This window comes from Pleurodeles waltl, chromosome 2_2 (genome assembly GCF_031143425.1).
Source record: "Pleurodeles waltl isolate 20211129_DDA chromosome 2_2, aPleWal1.hap1.20221129, whole genome shotgun sequence".
NCBI classification, from domain to species: Eukaryota; Metazoa; Chordata; class Amphibia; order Caudata; family Salamandridae; genus Pleurodeles; species Pleurodeles waltl.
In genome coordinates this window covers 193,891,837-193,914,245 of record NC_090439.1, presented here as the reverse complement: position 1 = coordinate 193,914,245, position 22,409 = coordinate 193,891,837, and the positions used below count along the sequence as shown (strand labels likewise).

At 47.7% G+C, this 22,409-nt stretch overlaps 1 protein-coding gene across 7 annotated transcripts in view; it reads left to right on the top strand.

Annotated features, from left to right (window-relative positions):
• Positions 1 to 22,409, top strand: part of ELP2 (elongator acetyltransferase complex subunit 2) — a 1,253,630-nt gene that overhangs the window by 951,364 nt on the left and 279,857 nt on the right. For all 7 annotated transcript variants that reach the window (XM_069219622.1, XM_069219623.1, XM_069219617.1 and 4 more), the window contains one exon: positions 19,419 to 19,540. In XM_069219622.1, coding sequence (XP_069075723.1) covers positions 19,419 to 19,540 — 122 coding nt within the window. The remainder of the gene's footprint in view (positions 1 to 19,418; positions 19,541 to 22,409) is intronic.

The following is a 22,409-nucleotide window of genomic DNA, read 5'->3' as shown; positions in this document are numbered from 1 at the left end:
TGGCACAATCAGTGCTGCAGGCCCACTAGTAGCATTTGATTTACAGGCCCTAGGCACCTCTTGCGCACTTTACTAGGGACTTGCTTGTAAATCAAATATTTCAACCAGGAATAAACCAATCAACATTACAATTTACACAGAGAGCATATGCATGTTAGCACTGATTAGCAGTGGTAAAGTGCTGGAGTCCTAAAGCCAACAAAAACTGGTTGGAAAAATTAGGAGGAAGGAGGCAAAAAGATTGGGGATGACCCTGCAAAAAGGGCCAGGTGCAACAGACTTAACCCATGGGGGTAGACCTAGAGGAACCCTCAGCAAGGCAAAGAGTCCACAGAAGAGGCAGCCACCACAGGAGACCCACTGGACAAGGAACCTGGAGTCATTGAGGAGCCAACACAGCACAATGGGAGAAGGGTCCCATGCCACAGGAGAAGCACACAGAGGGCTGTGCATCGCAGGAAGGAGTACTGAGGGCTGGGGCTACACAGAGCCTGGAGATCCCTTGGAGGAGATGCCAACAAGCCTTGGTAACTGCAAGAGATGAGGTGCACAGGGGTAGTGTCCTATGTGGGAAGGCAGTGACTTACCTCCACCAAAATTGGACAGCTGACAGAGGACCAAGAGGACTACTTCGAACCACCACCATGATGCGGGGTCAGTATGAGAGGAGAGCCATGCAGCCGGTTGTCGTTGCAGTTGGTGCCTGCAGATGCAGGGGAGTGACTCCTTCACTCCAAGGGAGATTCCTTCTTGTGCAAACTGAAGACTTGCCACCCTCAGAAGATGCACAGCTGGGGAAATGTTGTAGAAGCTGGAAGAAGCTGTGGAAACAATGTTGCAAGCAGTCTTCATCATGGCTGCAGATTGACGGTTCCTGGAGGGTCCAGTCGCGGTTCCAGTGGCTAGAAGTCGAAGTAGAGGTTGCAGAGGAGTCCTGCTGGAATCTTGATAGCCGAATCTGAGGACTCACCCAAGAGAGAGACCCTCTATAGCCCTAAAAGGGGGATTGGTCACCTAGCCATGTGACCACCTATCAGGAAGGAGCTCTGACGTCACCTGCCTGGCCTGGTCACTCAGATGCTCCCAGAGGTCCCTGCGAACCTTGGATTCAAGATGGCAGAACCCAGGGACCCTCAGGAGAAACTCTGGGCACCACCCCAGGGGTGGTGATGGGCAGTGGAGTGGTTACGCCCATTTCCATTGTCCAGTTTCGTGCTAGAGGAGGGACTGGGGGTCCCTGAACCGGAGAGACTGGTTTATGCATGGAGGGCACCAAATGTCCCCTTTAAAGCATACCAGTGACTTGGGGAGGCTAATCCTTCCAAGCCATGTAACACCTATTTTCAAAGGTAGAGAGTGTTACTCCCCTCTCCTAAAGGCAATCCTTTGTTCTGCCTTCCTGGGATTTAGCTGTTCAAGCAACAGGAGGGCAGAAACCTGTCTGAGGGTGGCAGCAGCTTGGGCTGCACGGAAAACCCAAGATGGCTGGTAGAAGTAATGCTGGGGGTTCTCTAAGGAGCCCCCAGAGTGCATTGAATCAGGCTTCCAATACTGGCAACAGTATTGGGGTATGATTCCGACATGGTTTATACCAAACATGCCAAGGCTCCGAGTTACCGTTGTGTAGATTGACGTAGGTAGTGACCTATGTCCAGTACACGCATAAAATGCGTCCCGCACTCACGAGTCCAGGAAAATGGAACTGGAGTATGTGGGGGCACCTCTGCTAGAGCAGGGGTGCCCTCACAAACAGCTACTGGCACCCTGCCCTCTGGTTTAGGAGGGCCTGCCATAGGGGTGACTTACGGTGACCAGGCGCAGCTACCTGTAGTGAAAAGGGTGCATGCACCCTTTTACGCAGGCTGCAATGGCAGGCATGCAGATACACTTTGCATGGCTCCCTATGGGTGGCATAATACATGCTGCAGCCCATGGGGATCCCCTGGTACCCCAATGCCCTGGGTACCTGGGTACCATATACTAGGGACATACATGGGGGCACCAGTATGCCAAATGTGGGGTGTAAGTGGTTCAAGTAACCAAGTTTAGAGGAAGAGAGCATAGTCACTGGGGTCCTGGTTAGCAGGATCCCTGTGAACACAGTCAAACATAGTGACTACAGGCAGAAAGAGGGGGTAACCATGCTAAAAAGATGCTACTTTTCTGCAGAGTGCTTCCATTTCAATCTATGAGGTACACCTGCAGTTGGCAAGGACTTATAGTCGAAATGAGCTGCCATTCCTGACTACAAAGCACACATGCCTAGTCAGAAACAAATGAATATTTGATTTAATCTAAATACATATGTGAGTGCACTATAGTATTTGTCATAATTATTTAGATGGTACTTTTAGCTTGTTTTCTGTTCAGACAAGCTGTTAAATAAAAACTGGTTATTTAAAATACAAGGATAATATTTAGTACATTGTGCTTATTAAATCTGATAGAGACATTTAGTCACAGATTCTTTTCCTTAGAATTCTCTCACAGGCACCAGACTGCATTCAGACTTTTTTTTTTCCCCAGCACGTCGGAAGAGGGTGTCGCACAATTCCGTAACAATGTTATCCACCGGATGTGTTGTCGAAGGAGTCCAAATAACCCCTTAAAGGCCCGCCAGAGTCCGTTCCTTCTTTTCCATGCTACAATGCAGATCTGGAGTTACCTCAGGCCTTTGACCTATCTCGACAAAAAAAAGTTTGTCAAGGTAGCAGTGTGCCCTTTTCCTTATGTCTTCGGGATTAAAATCTTGTGGGTCCTGTGGCAGGCAGATGTCGGCCGTGGACACTTATACTGTGTGCATGTGGTGCCTCCATGAACAACACGACACTGAGGATTGCAGCTCCTGCCATCGCCTTCGTCTGAAGGTGTTGATGGAATGCCCTATGAAGATCTTGGCAGCATGCCTGGCGGAGGCTTCGCGCCATTGTCTGTTTTGCTCCAAGTCTAGGGTGTGGTCAGTGTTCGTTCCTGGAGCGGTTGCAAGTTCATTCCAGGAGCTATTCCTGTGATCGCCCCTGGACATCGAAGGAGCACACCACAAAGCTTCGGCGGTGAAATTCGCGACATCTGCCTGTGACAGGTAAGTCTGGCGTTTCCAAAGCCTGCTCACAATCCTTGGTTGAGTGTTCGGCATACGAGTCTACCCCATGTCTCCCTGCTTTCCCTGGAGCAGAGGTGACTCTGGCCCAGATGCAGGACTATTACTTCTCCCTTCACGCCATCTTCGGGCCTCTACCTCCCTCTGGTGCACTTTCTATTCCCAGGAAGGTGAGAGGTGTCCTATCTGACTCCACGCTGGCGGGCTCGCCCTCAGTGTCAGATGGGCCCTCTGGATCTATACTCAGATCTGTTCAGGCTGCGGTGCACAGCTCTTCTGGATTTCCACTTGCGATGTCAGAGTTCCATCAGCCGACATCTGCAGCGCTGGCCAATGCCAAACCAATTACCCTATCCGACAGAGAAGTTACACCGCCTCAATGCCAGACGGTGTTAGGTGTGGCGCCAGTGGTGTCTGTAGACTCATATACCTTCCCTCCCCATTCTCATCAATCCCTCAGCGTTTTTCTTTTGGAGAACAGGCTTTTGAAGGTGAAGGAGAAGAGATAAGGTTTCGCAACCTTTTGGACGAGAATTCCGGCCTCCACTGGAGGGTGGTTGGCTGATGGAGTTGGGTGAGGCTAGTGGCCTTGAGTCCTTGACGGCTTTGGACTTCCTTCTCCCCCAAAACCCCACCAACCCACCCTCCCAGCCTTGTGGCAGAGGTGAGCACCTCCTTCGCAGAGGTACTGAAGAGGGCAGCTGCAGTCCTAGAACTTCAGCTCCCCTCTGTGGATATCAACACTGACCCATTGTTAACAGTGCTCCATTATGGTCAGACGAGAATAGAGATTGTGCGCCCATATAATGTGACACTGACACTTTATTGGAGACCTGGGCTAAACCCACAACGGGGTCCCTCTTGACAGATCTGTAGCCCATAGCCACAGGCTTGCCCCTGGAGACCCCACTTGTCTTGTCTGGCACCCGACTCAGAAAAGTTTTGTGGTGGAGGTTGCTCCGCGTCTTCTGACCTCAACACCCTCTTTAACCTTCCTCTGGCCTGGGAGTCCAGGTGACTGGAATCTTGTGGAAGGAGTATTTTCTCCTCAACCTGCTCGGCCCTGCTGTCGATCAACCCCTCTTGTATTTTGGATTGCTTTTCCCATGCATTGTGGGATTTTGTGGCATGCCTGCTTCCTTAGCTTCTGGAGGAGAACTGGAGCAAACTCGCCCAGACACTTCAAGATGGGTGAGAGAGGCAGCTAGGTTTGTCATGAGGTATGATATGGATACCATGGACTCAGTTGGCTGCACCATGGCTCACTCTTTAGCACTGCGCCAGACTGTCTGGCTATGCCTCTCTGTTTTTTGGATGCTGTCCGCTCTACATTGGAGGATATGGCTTTCGATGGCACTTGCCTCTTTGGCACTCATGCCGATTCTGTGTTGCAACAATTTCGGGTCAGTCAGAGTAGTACATATTTGTAAACATGTCTATGTTAAGAGACTCATACCAGAGTGGAGTCTAGAGACTCATACCAGAGTGGAGTCCTATAGTTCCTGACGAGCCCAGCTTTGGCCCCCTTCTTTCATTACTGCCTGAGCCCTTCTACCTTGTGGTTGCACCTGGTGTGGTGTTCCTGTCTCTGCAGGTATTCCTAGTTTTTCTTATGGCTGTTGCTGACAGCTTTTTGTTGTTGCTGTCTGGGTGGCCTATTTTCTTGTGAGCCGTGGTAGGTTTAGCACCTGTTACAACAGGGTTTTTTCTTTTTCTCTGAAGACGGGCTTCATGCTCAAGAGATAGTTACCTTTATGGTACGTAACCTGCTTTGTGTGGAGCATCATCTGTTTGCCTCATAGGCTTTACTAAGTATTTTATAGTACTCTTCATATCCCTTATAGGGAGCTGGTCATTACCTTTCCTTGGGATCTTTTGTGCATGGCATTTTGCTTGCACAAGAAACTCTTTTATGGTGTATTAGTCTTCCTGCTTTAATATTCTTACTAGTGTTGCTCTTCTCACAAGCAGTTCTTGTTGGAGCAACAGGGCAAGGGGTTCTGCTGTTCTTCACAATACCCTGGGAATCTCAGACACTGATGGTGCAGGAGGACCTGTTCTACTTGCATCTGTGAAAGTCATGCTACACAGCATTCTCACTTGTGCTGCCGGCCTTGCTGCCGTTGCACTGCTCTTTCTTTGCAAGGAGATGTGTATTACTTTGTGCTTGCTTAGAGGTCAGGTCCTGTTACCCGTCAGATGTACGGCCCTTTTGAACAAGGGGCTATACACCTTTCACGCCTCAAGATTTTTATAGGTTCATTCTTCAGTTGCCACCATATGGGCTTCTGTGTCCATGACTATCTTCCATCTTACTGTGAATTAATGGTTCTTAGGCACGTTCCTTGAACATCATGGTTCCGTCTCCCTGGACACTTCCTTTCATTCTATTCTTCAGGGTTTCATCATTCTTCTATCCTTTTCCTCTGGGGTTGGTTGTACCCTTCTTCAATGTTATTAAGGTTCCTTAATTCATGAGGGAATATCCCCTTTTGCTGTGTATCTCTCTTCCTTTGGAAGATGACCATATACATTGATATTATGGAGGCAGTTGACATGCTTTGTCTTTTACATCTGGTGATTTTGATGTTTCCTATAGGAACATTATTTTCTGTGATCAGCAATTGTTTTTCTTTCAAAGCTGCAACTCCTTCATTGTTTCAACTTTTATTGTGTTGTTTTATGTTGGGACTTCCCGTTGTGGAGTTTGTCCGTGGACTACTCTGTCTCTTACCTTTTGTCCCATTCTTCAACCAGGTTTCATACCTGTCTTCTTTTCAGCTTTGACTATTGGCAACCTGATGAGGTCTGCTCAGTCAGATAGCATTAGTTGTATGCTTAGATGGTCTTTATTTTCCTGGAGTGTGTGCTCTTCTCTGCACGTCCCGTTCTCTTATATTGGTATTATTCTGATGTTACTCGATTCAGTACTTATACATTTTATTACATTATCGTTATGCCCTTTCTGTGAAGACTGGCGTATATGTATACATCTGTGTATATATATATTTCCCTTGTCGTTACAATGACAATTGTGTGTACGAGGGCAGTGTGTTACTGCACCATGCATATTTCACTCTGCAACACTCTAATGCTCTCTATGCTGGTCCTCTCAATAACACCTTACTTTACGACACACTATCACACTCTACTCCACTCTGCACCACAGCAGTCCTCTCAACACCACTCCTTTCTATGCCAATCCACTCTACGCTACTCCATTCCACCTCACTTGGCGCCACTGCACTCCTCTGTCGCTCTACTGTGCTGGATGCCACTCCACCCTAGGCCACTCCACTGTACGAAACTCCACTACATTCTGTGACACTCCATTCTATGCCACTACACTCCATGCAATGCCACTCCACTCTGATGCTTTACTCCACTCTACACTGCTTCACAACACTATACTCTACTTGTTTCAAGTTTATTGATATTTCTCAGTTAATTACAACTGCAACGTTAAAAAACATTATAACACATTTAAATGTACGTTCAATAGCAATAGCACCACACAACGATTGCAGTGCTAGAGTTGACAGTTGCAAATAAAAAGGTACATCAGAATGCCGAAAAGTATTTAAAGTGTGTTTCAGATCTTAAAATAAAGATGTACAAGCCGTTTACAGATTAAAACTTGAAGAAAGGTTATGAAAGACAAGTTTGATGGCAATACCACCATGAACCTATTACAGGGTTACCGTCTTCTGTATTAATAAGATCAAAATAGAGCAAACATTTAGATGAGGTGCACATTGAAACTTAAACTTCATGCTGAATGGGCCACTGTACTGGACTGTCACAAGAGTTCCATCCAAGAAGTAAAGTGCTTATTACGTCTCAAAGTGCAAACTAAGCCATCCTGCGTTGTTAACTGACCTTTACCACAGCTAGGATACAGTTGTCATCCCTCGTATTAAAGACCGTGGCACACAGTGACACATAAAAACAGCTGTCGCAGTCTTCCATAAGACCCACCTAAACATTCATAAATGGTAATTGTTGAAAAGATACCATTATGACCATCATAATGTAAGCATAGGGCAGCATAACCTCACAATTTTCCAGTTTTTTCCCACCAGGCCTCCAGGTAAGGCTGTGGTTTAAGAATATTATACTCATTTAAAATCATCCAGACATAAGATTTGGAAGATAGGGACTCTTTGTCTTTGAGCGCAGAGGTTGATTTCGTCACACCGTTAATCGTTTTCTAAAATGATGCACGGACCTTTCATATTGTGGCCAGACACCCATGTAGGAAGCTTGCTCTGTATATACTATAACAAAACATGAGGTATAGTGTGCACTGAGCCCAGTGAATCCCCAGAGGCTTTAGAGAGGCTAAAGTAGATAATACTAATGCTCTCTTTTTTGGTAGTGTGGTCGAGCAGTTAGGCTTATCAGAGGGTAGTGCAAAGCATGTGTTGTACACACACGGTCAAGAAATGAGGCACATACTTAATAACTAATTCCAGGCCATTGTTTGTATATAGCAAAAATATATTTTGTTACTTTGTTTGTCACAGGTAAGTAAAGCTGTAAGTTTGTATCAAGCTTGTATATCAAATGTACTTTGTTTAGGTGTAGGAGGCTGGCCTGGTTTGTAGTGGGTATCTTGGGTACTTACACCTTATACCAGGGCCAGTTATCCCTTATTAGTGAAATGTAGTAGTGTTCTTTCAGTTTGGGCTGATAGAGGTAGCTATAGCAGAGCATCTTAGGCTGAACTAGGAGACATGCAAAGCGCCTGCAATACCACTTATAGTTACACAGTACTTATACACAAGTAAAGACAATACTCAGTGTTACCAAAACTAAAGGTATTTATTTGGGTGACACAGTACCAAAAATATCTTAGAGACAATACCTCCTTCTGGAGGTAAGTATTTTACACAATATATACACTAGACGCCAAAATTAGACAAGTAAATAGTCATAGAACAATGCAAACAGTAGGTAATCTTATAGAATGCTATGGGAGAAAATAGGTCTAGGGGCAACACAAACCATATACTAAGAAAGTGGAATGCGAATCCCGAATTCCCCCCTAGACAGGTGTAGTGTGTGTAGAATCACTGGGAGAGTAAGAATAGAGTAAAGGTAAGTAAAGTACCCCACCCCAGAGCCCAGAAAAGCAGGAGTAAAGTACTGCAAGTTTCCTTAGGACACACTACACCTTGTTTTGGGGATTTTGCAGCAGCCAACTAAGTCTGCAAAGAACAACTGCTGGATTATTGCACCTGAAGACCTGCAAAGGAAGGGGACCAAGTCCAGAAGTTTCAAGAAGTTCCAGGAAGGACAGGAGCCCCTGCCAACCCAGAAGAGGGTGCAAAAGAAGATTCCGCGGTTAGTCGAAGAATGCAGAATTGCACCCTAGGAAGATGCCAGCGGGTTCGTGTGTGAGGCAAAAGATGTCCCCCAGCGTGAAGATCGTTGCAGATGAGATTTCGTGTTGGAAATCGGCAACAAGCCTTGGCTATGACAAAAGTGCATTTTGCATCAAAATGGCACTGGATGGACCCAGGAGGGACCTGGGGGCCTCACCTCTGTGTGAGGAGGAAGAGGGGGCTCTCAGCACTTTAGGGAGCCCTCAGGATGCCAGCCAACCCCCCGGGAGTCGCAGGATCTGGGTTCAAAGGAGGTGCAAAACGCGGTTGATGCAGCACAACAAAAAAAGGTCCCACGCTGCCGGAGAACAACTCAGCGAGTTGAGCGTCGCAGGATGGAGTGCTGGGGACCTGGGCCAGGCTGTGCACAAAGGAATTTTGCAAAGAGTGCACAGAGGCCTCAGGAGGCGAAGAAGATGCAGTACACAGGGGTACCGTTGCTCTCAGTGAAGGCAAGATCTTAGCTCCTCCAAATTGCGTCAGCAGGACCTCAGGACATTCTATGTCGATGATGTCCACCCTCTGTGTCCTTAGGAGCATATTCATTGATGTGAGAGGAGTCGTAGGGTACCGGTCGTCGTCTTGGAAGGTGCCTGCTTGGAGCGGGGGAGTGACTCCATCACTCCACAGGAGATTTCTTCAGTCCTTCTGGTGCAGGATGAAGATAGGGAGTTCCCAGAGCGTGCACACCATGGAAACTGTTGCAGTTGCTGACTTGGAGCTGAGGTTGCTGAAGGTAAGTGTCTCTTGTAGACACTTTGTTGCAGTTACAGCGTTTCTTGGAGCAGGCTGCGGTTGATCCGAGGTCAGCAGAGTCTGAAGTTGTTGCAGAGGATTCCTGAAGGAAACTTGCCAGCAGAATCTGAAGAGAACCTACAGGAGAGACCTTAAATAGCCCTGAGAGGGGGATTGACTTCCTTATCAGGTATGGACCTATCAGGATGGGTCTCTGACGACACCTGCGGGCACTGGCCACTCAGAGCCCTCCAGAGGGCCCCCACACCTTGCAAAGCAAGATGGCTGAAGTCTGGGACACACTGGAGGTGGAGGCCTGGGGTGTTGATGGACAGGGGAGTGGTCAATCCCCTTTCCTTTGTCCTGTTTCCCGCCAGAGCAGGGGAGAAGGGGTCCCTGAACTGGTGTAGACTGGTTTATGCAAGGAGGGCACCATCTGTGCCCTTCATATCATTTCCATAGGCCTCCCCAGCATGTAACACCTATTTCCAAAGGGAGAGGGTGTAACACCCTGCTCTCAGAGGAAATGCTTTGTTCTGGTTCCTGGTACTGGACTGCCCAGACCCCAAGAGGGCAGAGCCCTGTCTGTGAGGTGGCAGCAGCTGTAGCTGCAGTGCAAGCCTCAGGGAACTGGTTGGCAGTACTGGGGGGGTCCATGGTGGAGCCCCGAGGATGCATGGAATTGGTTCCCCAATACCAGATTTGGAATGGGGGGGACAATTCCATGATCTTATACATGTCACATGGCCATATTCGCGGTTACCATTGTGAAGCTACATACAGGTATTGACCTATATGTAGTGCACGCCTTTAATGGTGTCCCCCCACTCACAAAGTCCGGGGAAATTGCCCTGAACTCTGTTGGGGCACCTTTGCTAGTGCAAGGGTGCCCTCACACTTAGTAACTTGGCACCTAACCTTCAGCAAGTGAAGGTTAGACATACAGATGACTTATAAGTTACTTAAGCGCAGTGAACATGTGTGTTATTTCACGCAGGCTGCAACGGCAAGCCTGTGCAAGGGTTTGTCTGGACTCTCTATGGGTGGCAAAAGAAATGCTGCAGCCCATAGGGATCTCCTGCAACCCCAAAGCCCTGGGTACCTAGGTACCCAATACTAGGGACTTATAAGGGGTCCAGTGTGCTAATTGAAATTGGTAAAAGAATTCACTAGCTTAAAGTGACAAATTTAAAAGCAGAGAAAGCATAAGCACTGAGGTTCTGGTTAGCAGAGCCTCAGTGACACAATCAAGCACTACTAACAACACATACATTCGGCCACAAACTATGAGCACTTGGGTCCTGGCTAGCAGGATCCCAGTGAGACAGGCAAAACACACTGACATACAGGTTTTTATCTATGAGCACCCGGGGTCCTGGCTAGCAGGATCCCAGTGACACAGTAAAAACACACTAACACACACTTACAAACAGGCCAAAAGTGGGGGTAACCATGCTAGAAAGAGGCTACTTTCTCACATTAGGTTTTGCAGTTAAAACAGTTTGTAAGTAACACTTCTCAATTTCAAAAGTAGACATTTGGTGCAATTTCTCATAGGAACCTGTGCAATCCTATGGGAGGAAAAGTGTTAACACAGTTTACAGGTAAGTACTCTACTTATGATCCCAGTCTTCGGGGGATAGGAAGTCCACAGGTCAGGGTTCAAGTTGACCCAAGATTGCACCACCAACAACAAAGGGACGGCTGGGTGAAGAGGACAAAGCTGGTGTCACAACTTCAAGGCACAGACCTGGGGGGCTTAGATGAGCACCGGGCGGCCACAGGTCACTACTAATCACACACCCTCAGCAGCACAGGGGCGGCCAGGTGCAGGGTGCAAACACAGCATCGGACGCCCAATGATTTTCAACGGAGGAACCCCGGGTTCCACAAAGATACTGCAGGCTAGGTCCAGGGAGTTGTTTGCAGAAAGCCAAAGGCTGGACAGGTAGGAGAGAAGCTAGCTGGACGTTGCTGGACTGTTGGTGAGATTCTGCAAGGCCAGGGGGCTACAGATGCAGAGGTACCTTGCGGCGTCGGGAATCTTTGTCAGATCCACTCGCGGTCAGGGAGTCCTCCAGGTTTAGGCTGTATGCGTCCTCGTGTTGGCCAGGAGGGGTGAACCCAGGGTAGACTTGAGGTCAGAATCACCTTGGGACCTCCTGTGGACCAGTGGGCCGCCTGGACACGTGGCGTGGGCATCGGGTGCAGAGCAGGCTGGATTCACGGACCCAGGGAGGCTCTGAAGTCCTTTAGGAAGGCTTCTTATGGACAGGTCTGCTGTCCTCGGGAGTTCTTGGTCCTCTGCTGGGCAGGCAGTCCTCTGGGAGTTTGTAGAGGTTGCTGGTCCTGCAGGATGCATCTCCTTTTTGTAGCAGGAGTCTTTGAAGCTGCAGATAGGACAGTAGGGCTGGGACCAAGTAGTTGTCATATGGAGTCTTCATTGCTGGGGTCTACTCTTCAGTCCTTCTTCTCGAGGTCACCAGGAATATGAGGAGCAAGGTTCAGGAGTCCCCCTAAATACTAGGTTTAGGGGTGTTACATGGGTCAGAGGCCATTAGCCAATGACTACTGTCCCTGAAGGTGGCTACACCCTTCCTGTGCCCACTCCTTACCCTATTGGCCGTCTCCCTCCAAAGCAAGATGGAAGATTCTGCAAGAAGGGTGTCACTTCAGCCCTGTACACCTTAGGGGTGGTCCCAGCTGCAGTGGTCACTCCTCCTTGTTTTTCCTAATTTTCCCACCGGACCTGTTGCCAAAGGTTGGGCCTGTTCTGGGGGGCAGGCATCTCCACTAGCTGGAGTGCCCTGGGACACTGTAACATGAGGCCTGAGCCTTTGAGTCTCACCACCAATTGTTGCAGTTTGTGCAAGGGGGAGGTGTGAAGCACCTCCACCCAGAGCAGGCTTTGTTCCTGACCCCAGACAGCATACATATTCTCTCACCCAATGGGGTCAGAAACTTGCCTGTTATTGGCAGGCTGGCACAGACCGGTCAGCATTACACTACAGGGTTGGGTGAAATACAGGGGGCATCTCTAAGATGCCCTCAGTGTGTTTTTTACAATAAATCCAGCATTGGCATCAGTATGGGTTTATTGTGCTGAGAAGGTTGATACTAAACTTCCCATTCTTCAGTGAAGCCATTATGGAACTGTGGAGTTCATAATGACCAGCTCCCAGCCCATGTACTCAGTATGGCCACACTGTAGTTAAAATGTCTAAGAATGGACTTAGACACTGTAGGGGCATATTGCTCATGCAGCTATGCCCTAACATGTGGTATAGTGCACCTTGCCTTAGGGCTTTAAAGCCTGGTAGAGGGTTGTAGGAAAGTGCCAATTTTCTTGGCATGGTTACCCCCATTTTCTGCCTGTTGTCAGTGTGTTTGCCTGTGTTCACTGGGATCCTGCTAACCAGGACCCCAGTGATTATGCTGTCTCCCTTCTAACTTAGTAACTTGTACCATTTTCTTCCCACAATTGGCATACAGGTCCCCCCATGTAAGTCCCTAGTATAGGGTACCCAGGGCATTGGCATACCAGGGGAACCCTATGGGCTGTAACAGTTATTCTGCCACCTATAGAGAGCCCAAGCAAAGGGTTCTGCAGGCCTGCCATTGCAGTCTGCGTGAAACGGATGCATGCACCTTTTTTCACTACAGGTCACTTCACCAGGTCACTCTAAATCACCCCTATGTTCGGCCCTCTCAGCCCAGATGGCAGGGTGCAGGTACCTGTGTGTGAGGACACCCCTGCATTAGCAGTGGTGTCCCCACAAACTCCAAGCCCATTTTCCTAGACTTTGTGAGTGCAGGGACGCCATTTTACGTATGTACTGGACATAGGTCACTACCTATGTCCAGCTGCATAATGGTAACTCCAAACCTGGGCATGATTGGTATCAAACATGTCAGAATCATACCCCAATACTGTTGCAGGTATTGGAAGTATGATTCCATGCATTCTGGGGGCTCTTTAGAGGACCCCCAGCATTGCTACCACCAGTCTCACAGGGTTTTCCGGGCAGCCCAGGCTGCTGCCACCCCTCAGACAGGTTTCTGCCCTCCTGCTGCTTGATCTGGTCAAGCCCAGGAAGGCTGAACAAAGGATTTCCTTTGGGAGAGGGAGGTAACAACCTCTCCCTTTGGAAATACGTGAAACTGGCTTGGGAGGGGTAGCCCCCCAAGCCACTGGTATGATTTGAAGGGCACATTTGGTGCCCTCCATGTATAAACCGGTCCACACCAGTTCAGGGACCCCCAGTCACTGCTCTGGTGTGAAACTGGACAATGGAAAGGGGAGTGACCCAGAGCTCCTTCAGAGTGTCCCTGACGTTAGCCATCTTGGATTCCAAGGTGTGGGGACCCTCTGGAGACCGCCGAGTGGCCAGTGCCAGCAGGTGATGTCAGTGACCCCTCCTGATAGGTGCTACCTGGGTAGGTAGCCAAGTCCCCTCTCAGGGCTATTTAGGGTCTCCCCCCCGGGTGTTTCCTCAGATTCTGTTTGCAAAACTCTTCCAGGACTCCTCTGCATCCTCTTCTTCAGCTTCTGACCGTCGGATCAACCATAGACTGCTCCAGGAACAGCTGTAACTGTGCGAAGACTCCTGTGACCTGCAACTTCAGCTCCAGCCAGCAATTGCAACAGTTTCCAAGATGTGCATGCTCTGAAGACTGCCTGTCTTCACCCTGCACCAGAAGAACCGAAGGAATCTCCAGTGGAGTGACGGAGTCACTTCCCTGCTTCAGCAGGCACCTCTCTATGATGACGAGCTGTACTCTGGGACTCCTCTCCTGTCGACGAGCTTGATCCCTGGAACACAGGTGGTGGACCAAAGTAACCTGACTGTCCAAAGGTCCAACTGTCCAAATTTGGTGGAGGTAAGAGCTCGCCTCCCAGTGCCATACAGTACCCCTGTGCATCGCATCCTCTGCAGCTCCTTGGGCTTCTGTGCACTTCTTCCAAGAATCCTTCGTGCACAGCGTAGCCGAGGTCCCCAGCACTCCATCCTGGAACAGTCAGCTGTTCTCCGGCGGCGTGGGACCGTTGTGTGTAGTGCTGCGACAACTGCACTTTGCAACTCCTTTGTCCATGTGTCCTGGGACTCCCGTGGGTGCTGCCTGGTCTTCTGAGAGCTCTCTGAAGTGCTGAGAAGCCCCCTCTGTTTCCTCAGTCCGAGTTGAGACCCCCAGGTTCTTCCTGGATCCGGGCAGCTCCTCTTTGATGCAAAATGCGTTCTTGCATGAACCAAGGCTTGTTGGCGGAATCCAATTGATGCAAACTGCCTGCATCCAACGACTCAGCGTGGGACATCTCCTGCACCAAGCAGGAACCCACAGCTATCATCTTTGGTGCACTTCTGTGCTTTTCTACCAACCGGAGAATCTACTTTTGCACCTTCTTCCAGGTTGGCTGGGTCTCCTGTTCTTCTTGGACTCTTCATCGACTTCTGGACTTGGTCTCCTCTCTCCACAGGTCTTCAGGTCCAGGAATCCATCATTGGTTTCTTGCAGTCTTGCTTGGTTCTTGCATAATCCTTCACTGTGACTTCTAGTGTGTTCTGAGGAAACTTGCTGTACCTTACTCCTGTTTTCCTGGGCTCCGGGATGGGGTATTTTACTTTCCTTTGGTGGTTTATTACACTCTCAGCGCCCCTCTACACACTACACTTGCCTAGGGGGGGAATCTGACTTTCGCATCCCACTATTTTAGTATATGGTTTGTGTTGCCCCTAGGCCTATTGCATTCTATTGTGTTTTTCACTGCTTTGCAGTATTTTATGACTGTTTACTTACCTTTATTTTTGGTAACATTGAGTATTGTCTTTTATTGTGTATAAGTACTGTGTGCTTGTAGTGGTATTGCAAAAGCTTTACATGTCTCCTAATTCAGCCTTGGCTGCTGTGCTACAGCCACCCCTAGTCAGCCTAAGCTACTAGACACTGCCTACATTTCACTAATAAGGGCTAACTAGACCTTGTATAAGGTGTAAGTAGCTTAGGTACTCACTACATACCAGGCCAGCCTCCTACAGGTGGGTCCTCAGATTTGGCTTGCAATATTCCAGCAGGATTCCTCTGCAACCTCAACTTTGACTTCTGGCCACTGAAACTGCGACTGGACCCTCAAGGAACCGACAACGCTGCAATCCACGAAGAAGACTCTTCTGCAACTTTGTTTCCACGGCTCCTGCCAGCTTTCCAATATTTCCCCAGCTGTGCATCTCCAGATGATAACAACTCTTCAGCCTGCACAAGAAGAAGAAGGGATCTCCTTTGGAGTGAAGGAGTCACTCCCTTGCATCCTCGGGCACCTGCTGCAACGACAACCAGCTGCGTGGATCTCCTCTCATTCTGAGCTCTGTGGATCCTGCATCAAAGCTGGTGGTCCTGAGTAGTCCTCTTGGTCCTCTCTGCCAGCTGTCCAACTTTGGTGGAGGTAAGCCCTTGCCTTCTCACACAGGACAGTACCCCTGTGCACCACTTTTCTTGCAGCTGCCAAGGCTTGTTTGCATCTCCTCCAAGGGATCTTCAGGTGACGTGTAGCTCCAGTGCCCAGCACTCCTTCCTATGACGCACAGCCCTCTGCGTGGTTCTCCTGCGGCGTGGGATCACTTTCTGCAGTGCTGCGTGGGCTCCTTCTGCAACTTCTGTGTCCCCGTCCTGTGGGACTCTTGTGGGTGCTGGCTCTGCTCCTGTTGGTCCTCTGTGTCCCTGAGGGTCCCCTGTGATTCCCTTCCTGAGTTGAATCCCCCTGGGCTTTGCTGGTCCCTGGCAGCACTGCTACTAACCGTGAGTTTACCTTTGCCAAGGCTTGTTGGTGGAATTCCTGCACCAACACCCATCTGCAATCTTCACTCCAGCGTGGAACATCTTCTGCATCCATCAGGAACTCTTCTCCGGTTCCAGGGCTGCAGTGCTGACCTGTTCTTTAACACCGTTGACCAACTCCTGCAAGTAAAGCTCGGTGGGTAGTTGCTCCTACTTCTCCTGGACTCGACAGTGAATTTTCGACTTGGTCCCCTCTCTCTACAGTTCTTTTTTTTCAGCAATCCACTGCTGTTTGTTTGCAATCTTGTCTGGGTGTCTTCTTTTCATTCCTTTTGGGTTGTTTGGGCAAATTCTGGTGATTTACTCCTAGTTTCCTGGTCGCTGGGGGGTAGTGTGTTACTTACCTCTGTGGTTTTCTAGTACTCCTAGCTCCCCTCTACACATTCCACTTACCTAGGTTGGGGTTCCTGTGTTTGCATTCAGTTTTTTTAGTAAATGGTTTGGGCTCCCTCTAGGATCACTATTGGGTGTTACTATTTGCACTGCTTACTAACCTTTTCTATGCCTATTTCTGATTACTAGTGTGCATATATAGTGTGTTTACTTAACTCCTAAGGGAGTATTGCTTTTTTGGTAATTTTGGTATTGACACTAACATAAAATACCTTTATTTTTGTAACACTGTGTGGCTTCTTTCATGTGTGTAAGTGCTGTGTGACTACAGTGGTATTGCATGAGCTCTGCATGTCTCCTAGATGAGCCTTGGCTGCTCATCCACAGCTACCTCTAGAGAGCCTGGCTTGTAGACATTGCCTACACTTCTCTAAGAGGGGATACCTGGTATAAGGTAAGTACCTTAGGTACCCACCACACACCAGGCCATCTTCCTACAAGGGGTGACTTACCTATGTCACAGGTAGTGGTTGGTAGGCATGGCACCTAGAGAGGAATGCCATGTCGACTTTACCTTTCTCTCCCCACCAGCACACACAAGCTGCAATGGCAGTATGCATGTGTCTGGTGAGGAGTCCCTTAGGGTGGCAAAACACATGCTATATCCGTTAGGGACCCACCCTGGCCACAGAGCCTTTGGTACCACTGGTACCTTTTACAAGGGACTTAGCTGTGTGCTGTGGGTGTGCCAGTTGTGGATACAATGGTACAGGTTAGGGAAAGAACACTGGTGCTGGGGGGTGGTTAGCAGGATCCCAGCACACACTCAGTCAAGCCAGCATCAATATCAGGCACAAAAAAAGGAGGGGCGCATAACCATGCCAAAAGAGAAGCAATTTCCTACAACCCAGATTGTAGATGGACAGATCTAGATACCAGTGAGAAGTAGCATTTTGACTTATTTGTACTTCCTGCCAGAAAGTTTGACACAGTTGGTTTGCTGACAAGAATTTATTTTGTTTCAGTACTTTAATGTAGCCCCCTTTTCTTGCTGTTAGTTGATTTGTTAGACCAAACTGAAGCCTTATCTGGGCCAGCAAGGCATTAGGAGGGAGACAAGGGAGCGAGCTGAATATTTTCAAGGAGGTCGAATTTAAAGTTGTTGCTTCTCTACCATGGAGGGTTTCACTTTCGTAAGAGAAGCTTGGTATAAATTTAGCTGATAATACCTTCAGCAGTGGTAGGTAACTTGGGCCATCTAACGTTCTCCGTAAAGTGCAGAAGGCAAGAAGCAAGATATTACCTTTCCTCAGGAAGTCCAGCCTGTGTTGGTGGAAGGAGCCCTTGTCGTCTAGTTGTACTCCTAGGTATTTATAGGTATTCAAAGGCTCCAGTTGTTGGCCTTGTAAGTGCCATTTGTGTCTTTTCCACGCCACTCAACACCCCTCCACTCTGTCACTCCTCTCTATGACACTCTACTCCACTCTGTGCTACTCACCTTTGCTCTACTCCACTCTATGACATGACACCCTACGACACTGAATGCAATTCTACTTTACTATATGCTACTCTAGCCTACGCTATTCCACACAACTCCACCATACGCCACTCCACACTACTCCACTTCACTCTGTCACTCTATGAAATCCACTCTACTTAGCGACACTCCAGTCTGCTCTACGACACTCCACTCTGATGCTCTACTCCACAACACTTTACTCCATTCCACATCACTTTGTACCACTCTTCTCCATAACTCTCCACTCAGGCCACTCCACTCTGCGCCACTTAATGACACTCTGCTCTGACACTGAATGACACTCCACTCTATGACACTCTATGCCACTTTACAACACTCCACTCCACGCTACACCACTCCAAGCCTCTCCACTCCAGGCCCTTCCACTCTGACTACTTCACTCTATGCCTCTCAACTCTACACCATTCTGACATTCTATGAGCCACTTTGTCACTCTATTCTACCTCACTGTAGGACACTCTACTCCACTCTTTCACTGCACTCTATGACCCTCCACGAGCCTAATCTATGAAACTCCATGACCCTCTATGACACTCTTTGCTAATCTTCGCCAGTCTGCTTCACTCTACGCTACTCCACTCAACTACACTCTATGCTACACCACTCTACGTCACTCCACTCTACACCGCTCCATGCCACTGTACTCCTCTCTATGCCACCCTATGACACTCCAGTCTGACACTCCACTCTGCACCATGGCACTCTTTTCCACTCTGCCTCATTCCGTGACCATCCAGTGTACGACCCTCTATGACACGCCACTGGACGCTCCACTCTGCACTACTCCAATCTATATCAGTTAACACCATTCCACTCTAAAACTCTCTACTCTAAAACACTTTACTCTACTCTGACACGTTACTCCACTTTATGCTGCGGCACTCTACGCACCTCCAGTCTATGCCCCTCTACTCCACTCTGCCACAACACTGTGCCCCCCCATTCTGCGCCATTCTTCACCATTCCACTCCACTCCACTGTAATCCATGACACTCCACTCTGCGACAGTCCATCCTATGCCACTCTACTCCACTCCACTTCATGCCACGCCCTTCGCACCACAAACTTTAGCCATGCTGAAGTGTAGTTGCGGTGGAGGGGCAACGTGGCTAAAACACATTGGCGAGGCCAGTAGCTGTTGCATAGGCATAACCTATTTGCTTTGCCAATGCTTTTTTCACTCCTTTTAATTGTTTCCTTTCCCTGCACGCTACCTGTCTTTTCTCAGCCTCCCCGGCTTACTCTATGGTTTTTTCATCTCACCAATTCCGCTAGATCCTGCTGTGCCTCTAAAGTTTGCCCGATGGACGTCTTGATATGTTTCGATGTCCTATTTCTCCTTCTATCGTCCAGACGAGTCGGCTTCAATGTGCTCGCACTTGTTTTTGTCTCCGTGTTCTGCCATTCGCCCTGCCTGGGCTCTGTATCTGCCACTGCATCCTCCCTGTTCGTGTACAAAAAATTTAGATGATTTGCACTGTGTTTTTTACAGAACCATTCTTCAGTTTGCATGCACACACAAGCAAAAGTACAGCAGTGCATAGCCGGATTATTTGGACGTGTGATTGGACCCCCGATAGCAATTACTTTTTAACAGGAAGTAGAGACAAAAAGGTACGTAGTCATTCATGGATATATTTATCAAACAGTACGTAAAATAGTGTGAACTTCTGTGTGACTTTATAATACGGTATGAGGCGAACAACGTCATAAAACAGGCACACACGGATTGGTAAATAAACTCGGGTGGTTTTATTGCTCAAAAGTAATTGAACTGTATGTAAGCAACCCCTAGTTCCCCAAGTTCCTTTCCCCAATCCCTTTAAAGTTTAAAAAGTTGTCGGAGGCTTTTTTTTGCCAAACAGTTTTTTTTACAGCAAATTAACTAACTATTTTACCATAGACATTAGGACTTTTGTAGACCTAATTACTCCCTGCACTTTTAATTAAAAACACTGTGCTAGGAGGGTCAATGGAAGTACAAGAGAAAATGTTACACTGGAAATATTCCTGAACTAAAACATTATGCTGCATCTAAAACAATGCTTAGTCTTAATAGTGCCCATCATCATGAATGCCAGGCGTTTTGTTGCCCATCAGAAATATTGTGACGAGTGGGATTAACCTTGCATTATTTTTCGTCTTGAAGAATACTATGCCTGGGAGGAAAAAGTGGGTCTAAAGAAAATGCAGTGCTGTAAAAACACTGTTCCATCATGGAAGATAGGGAAGCAGTTATTTCTCAGGAGTATCTTGACCAGTACACATTCTACTGACAGGAATACTTAACCTGAGAAAAAATCACTCAATATGCTCTCCTTGTTCTGAAAAATTCAATATAATGGTATAATTTTTCCATGATAGTAGCTCCATAATATTCTGCCTTGAATTACTTTGACGATATTTCATTAAATTAGTGAAGGATTCTTTCAGATTCCCAATGTCAGAAATCACCTTGAAAAAAAACCAAATGTTATGAAACAATTGTTTATTGGGTTGCTACTTTCATTCTGTGCATTTCTTTTACAATACTTTTTATATTGAAATTTTGTTAAGTTGTATCTATATGCTATCTGTACCATCTGACATAAGTGTTATAATTGTAGAAAACAAGTTACTGTTTTTTTACATTACGGTTCTTAAAGTGATTTTTCAGTACTTTATCGAAATATATGATTTAGTAAGTAAATAAATCTGTGACTCTAAGCAAGAATTGCATTCTGGCTTATTTTATTTCGGTGTTTATTTCCACCTTTCCTCAATTAGTCTTTAGTTAGCTTTACAGAGAGGTAACTACGAATCTGATTTAGAATTTAGCAGACAGTGTACTCTGTCACAAATGTGATATCCTGTCCCCGTATTACCATCTCCAGAGGCTATTATAAGATCATAATATGGTGGATGGGATATCTGTCATGTTTGTGACAGAGTAACCCCCTCTGCTAAACTCTAAATCAGACCCTATCACCTTAGAGAGAAACCAGCACTGGACTCTACGCTTGATAATTGCCTTTCTGAACTCACAGTACTTGTGAATTACATATCTCATTGAACAGCAAGCAGAAGTGTGCTAGCAAAATGTCTCCTACTAACAGTGTAAAAGTGTATTAGAATTTGTTGGACCTGGTAACTTTTGATGTGGTTTCTCCAGACTTTATGCTTTCTGACCTACTGTTTTCACTGTGTGCTGAACTTCATTTTAGTTGCCTTTATGAGTCTGTGCACTTTACCGCTGCTATCCAGTGCTAAAGTGCATGTGCTCTGTGTCTAAAACATGGTAACTGTGGCTTCTCTATGATTGGCATATTTGATTTACTAGTAGGTCTCTAGTAAAGTGCACTATTTGTGCCGAGGGCCTGTAAGACAAATGCTACTAGTAGGCCTGCAGCACCGGTTGTGCCACTGTAGGAAGTTGGCTCTGTATATACTATCTCAAAGTGAGAGATAGTGTGCACGGAGTCCAAGGATTCCCCTTAGAGGTAAGATAGTGGCAAAATTAGATAATTATAATGCTCTATTTTGTGGTAGTGTGGTCGAGCAGTAGGCTTATCAGAGGATAGTGGTAAGCATTTGTTCTACACACACACACAATACACGAGGAACACACACTCAAAGACTTAACTCCAGGCCAATAGTTTTTATATACAAAAATATTTTTTCTTAATTTATTTTAGAACCACAAGATTCAAGATTTGAAGTAAATATATAAAATGCAAGATACTCCACACAGGTAAGTAAGGAACTTTGAATTAGAGCAGTAACATACACAGTCTTAGTTAAAATGGCAATACGCTATTTTAAAAGTGGACACAGTGCAAAAATCAACTGTTCCTGGGGGAGGTAAGTATTGGTTAGTTTTTCAGGTAAGTAAGGGACTTAAAATTTCAAGTTCCTGGGCATAGGCAGCCCACCGTTGGGGGTTCAAGGCAACCCCAAAGTCACTGCACCAGCCACACAGGGCCGGTCAGGTGCAGAGGTCAAAGGAGGGCCCAAAACACATAGGCGCCTATGGCGAACAGGGGTGCTCCGGTTCCAGTCTGCCAACAGGTAAGTACCTGCATCTTCGGAGGGCAGACCAGGGAGGGGGCTTTTGTAGAGCACTACGGGGGACACAAGTAGGCACACAAAACACACGCTCAGCGGCACAGGGTCGGCCGGGTGCAGTGTGCTTAGCAGGCATCAGGTTTTCAATAGGAATCAGTGGAGGTACCCGGAGGACACTCTAGCGGTGCAGGAAGGGCACAGGGGGGCTCCTTGGACCAGCCACCAACTGGGCTAGGCAGAGGGTCGCCTGCTGGTCACTCGTGCACTGGAGATCGGTTCCTTCTGGTCCTGAGGGATGTGAGTGCAGTGCTTGGTCCAGGCATCGGGTTCTTTGTTCCAGGCAGTTGGGGTCAGGGGGAGCCTCTGGATCCTCTCTGCATGCGTCTTGGGGGGGGGCCAGGGGGGTCGTCTCAGGTTACTTACGAGGTCGCAGTCACCT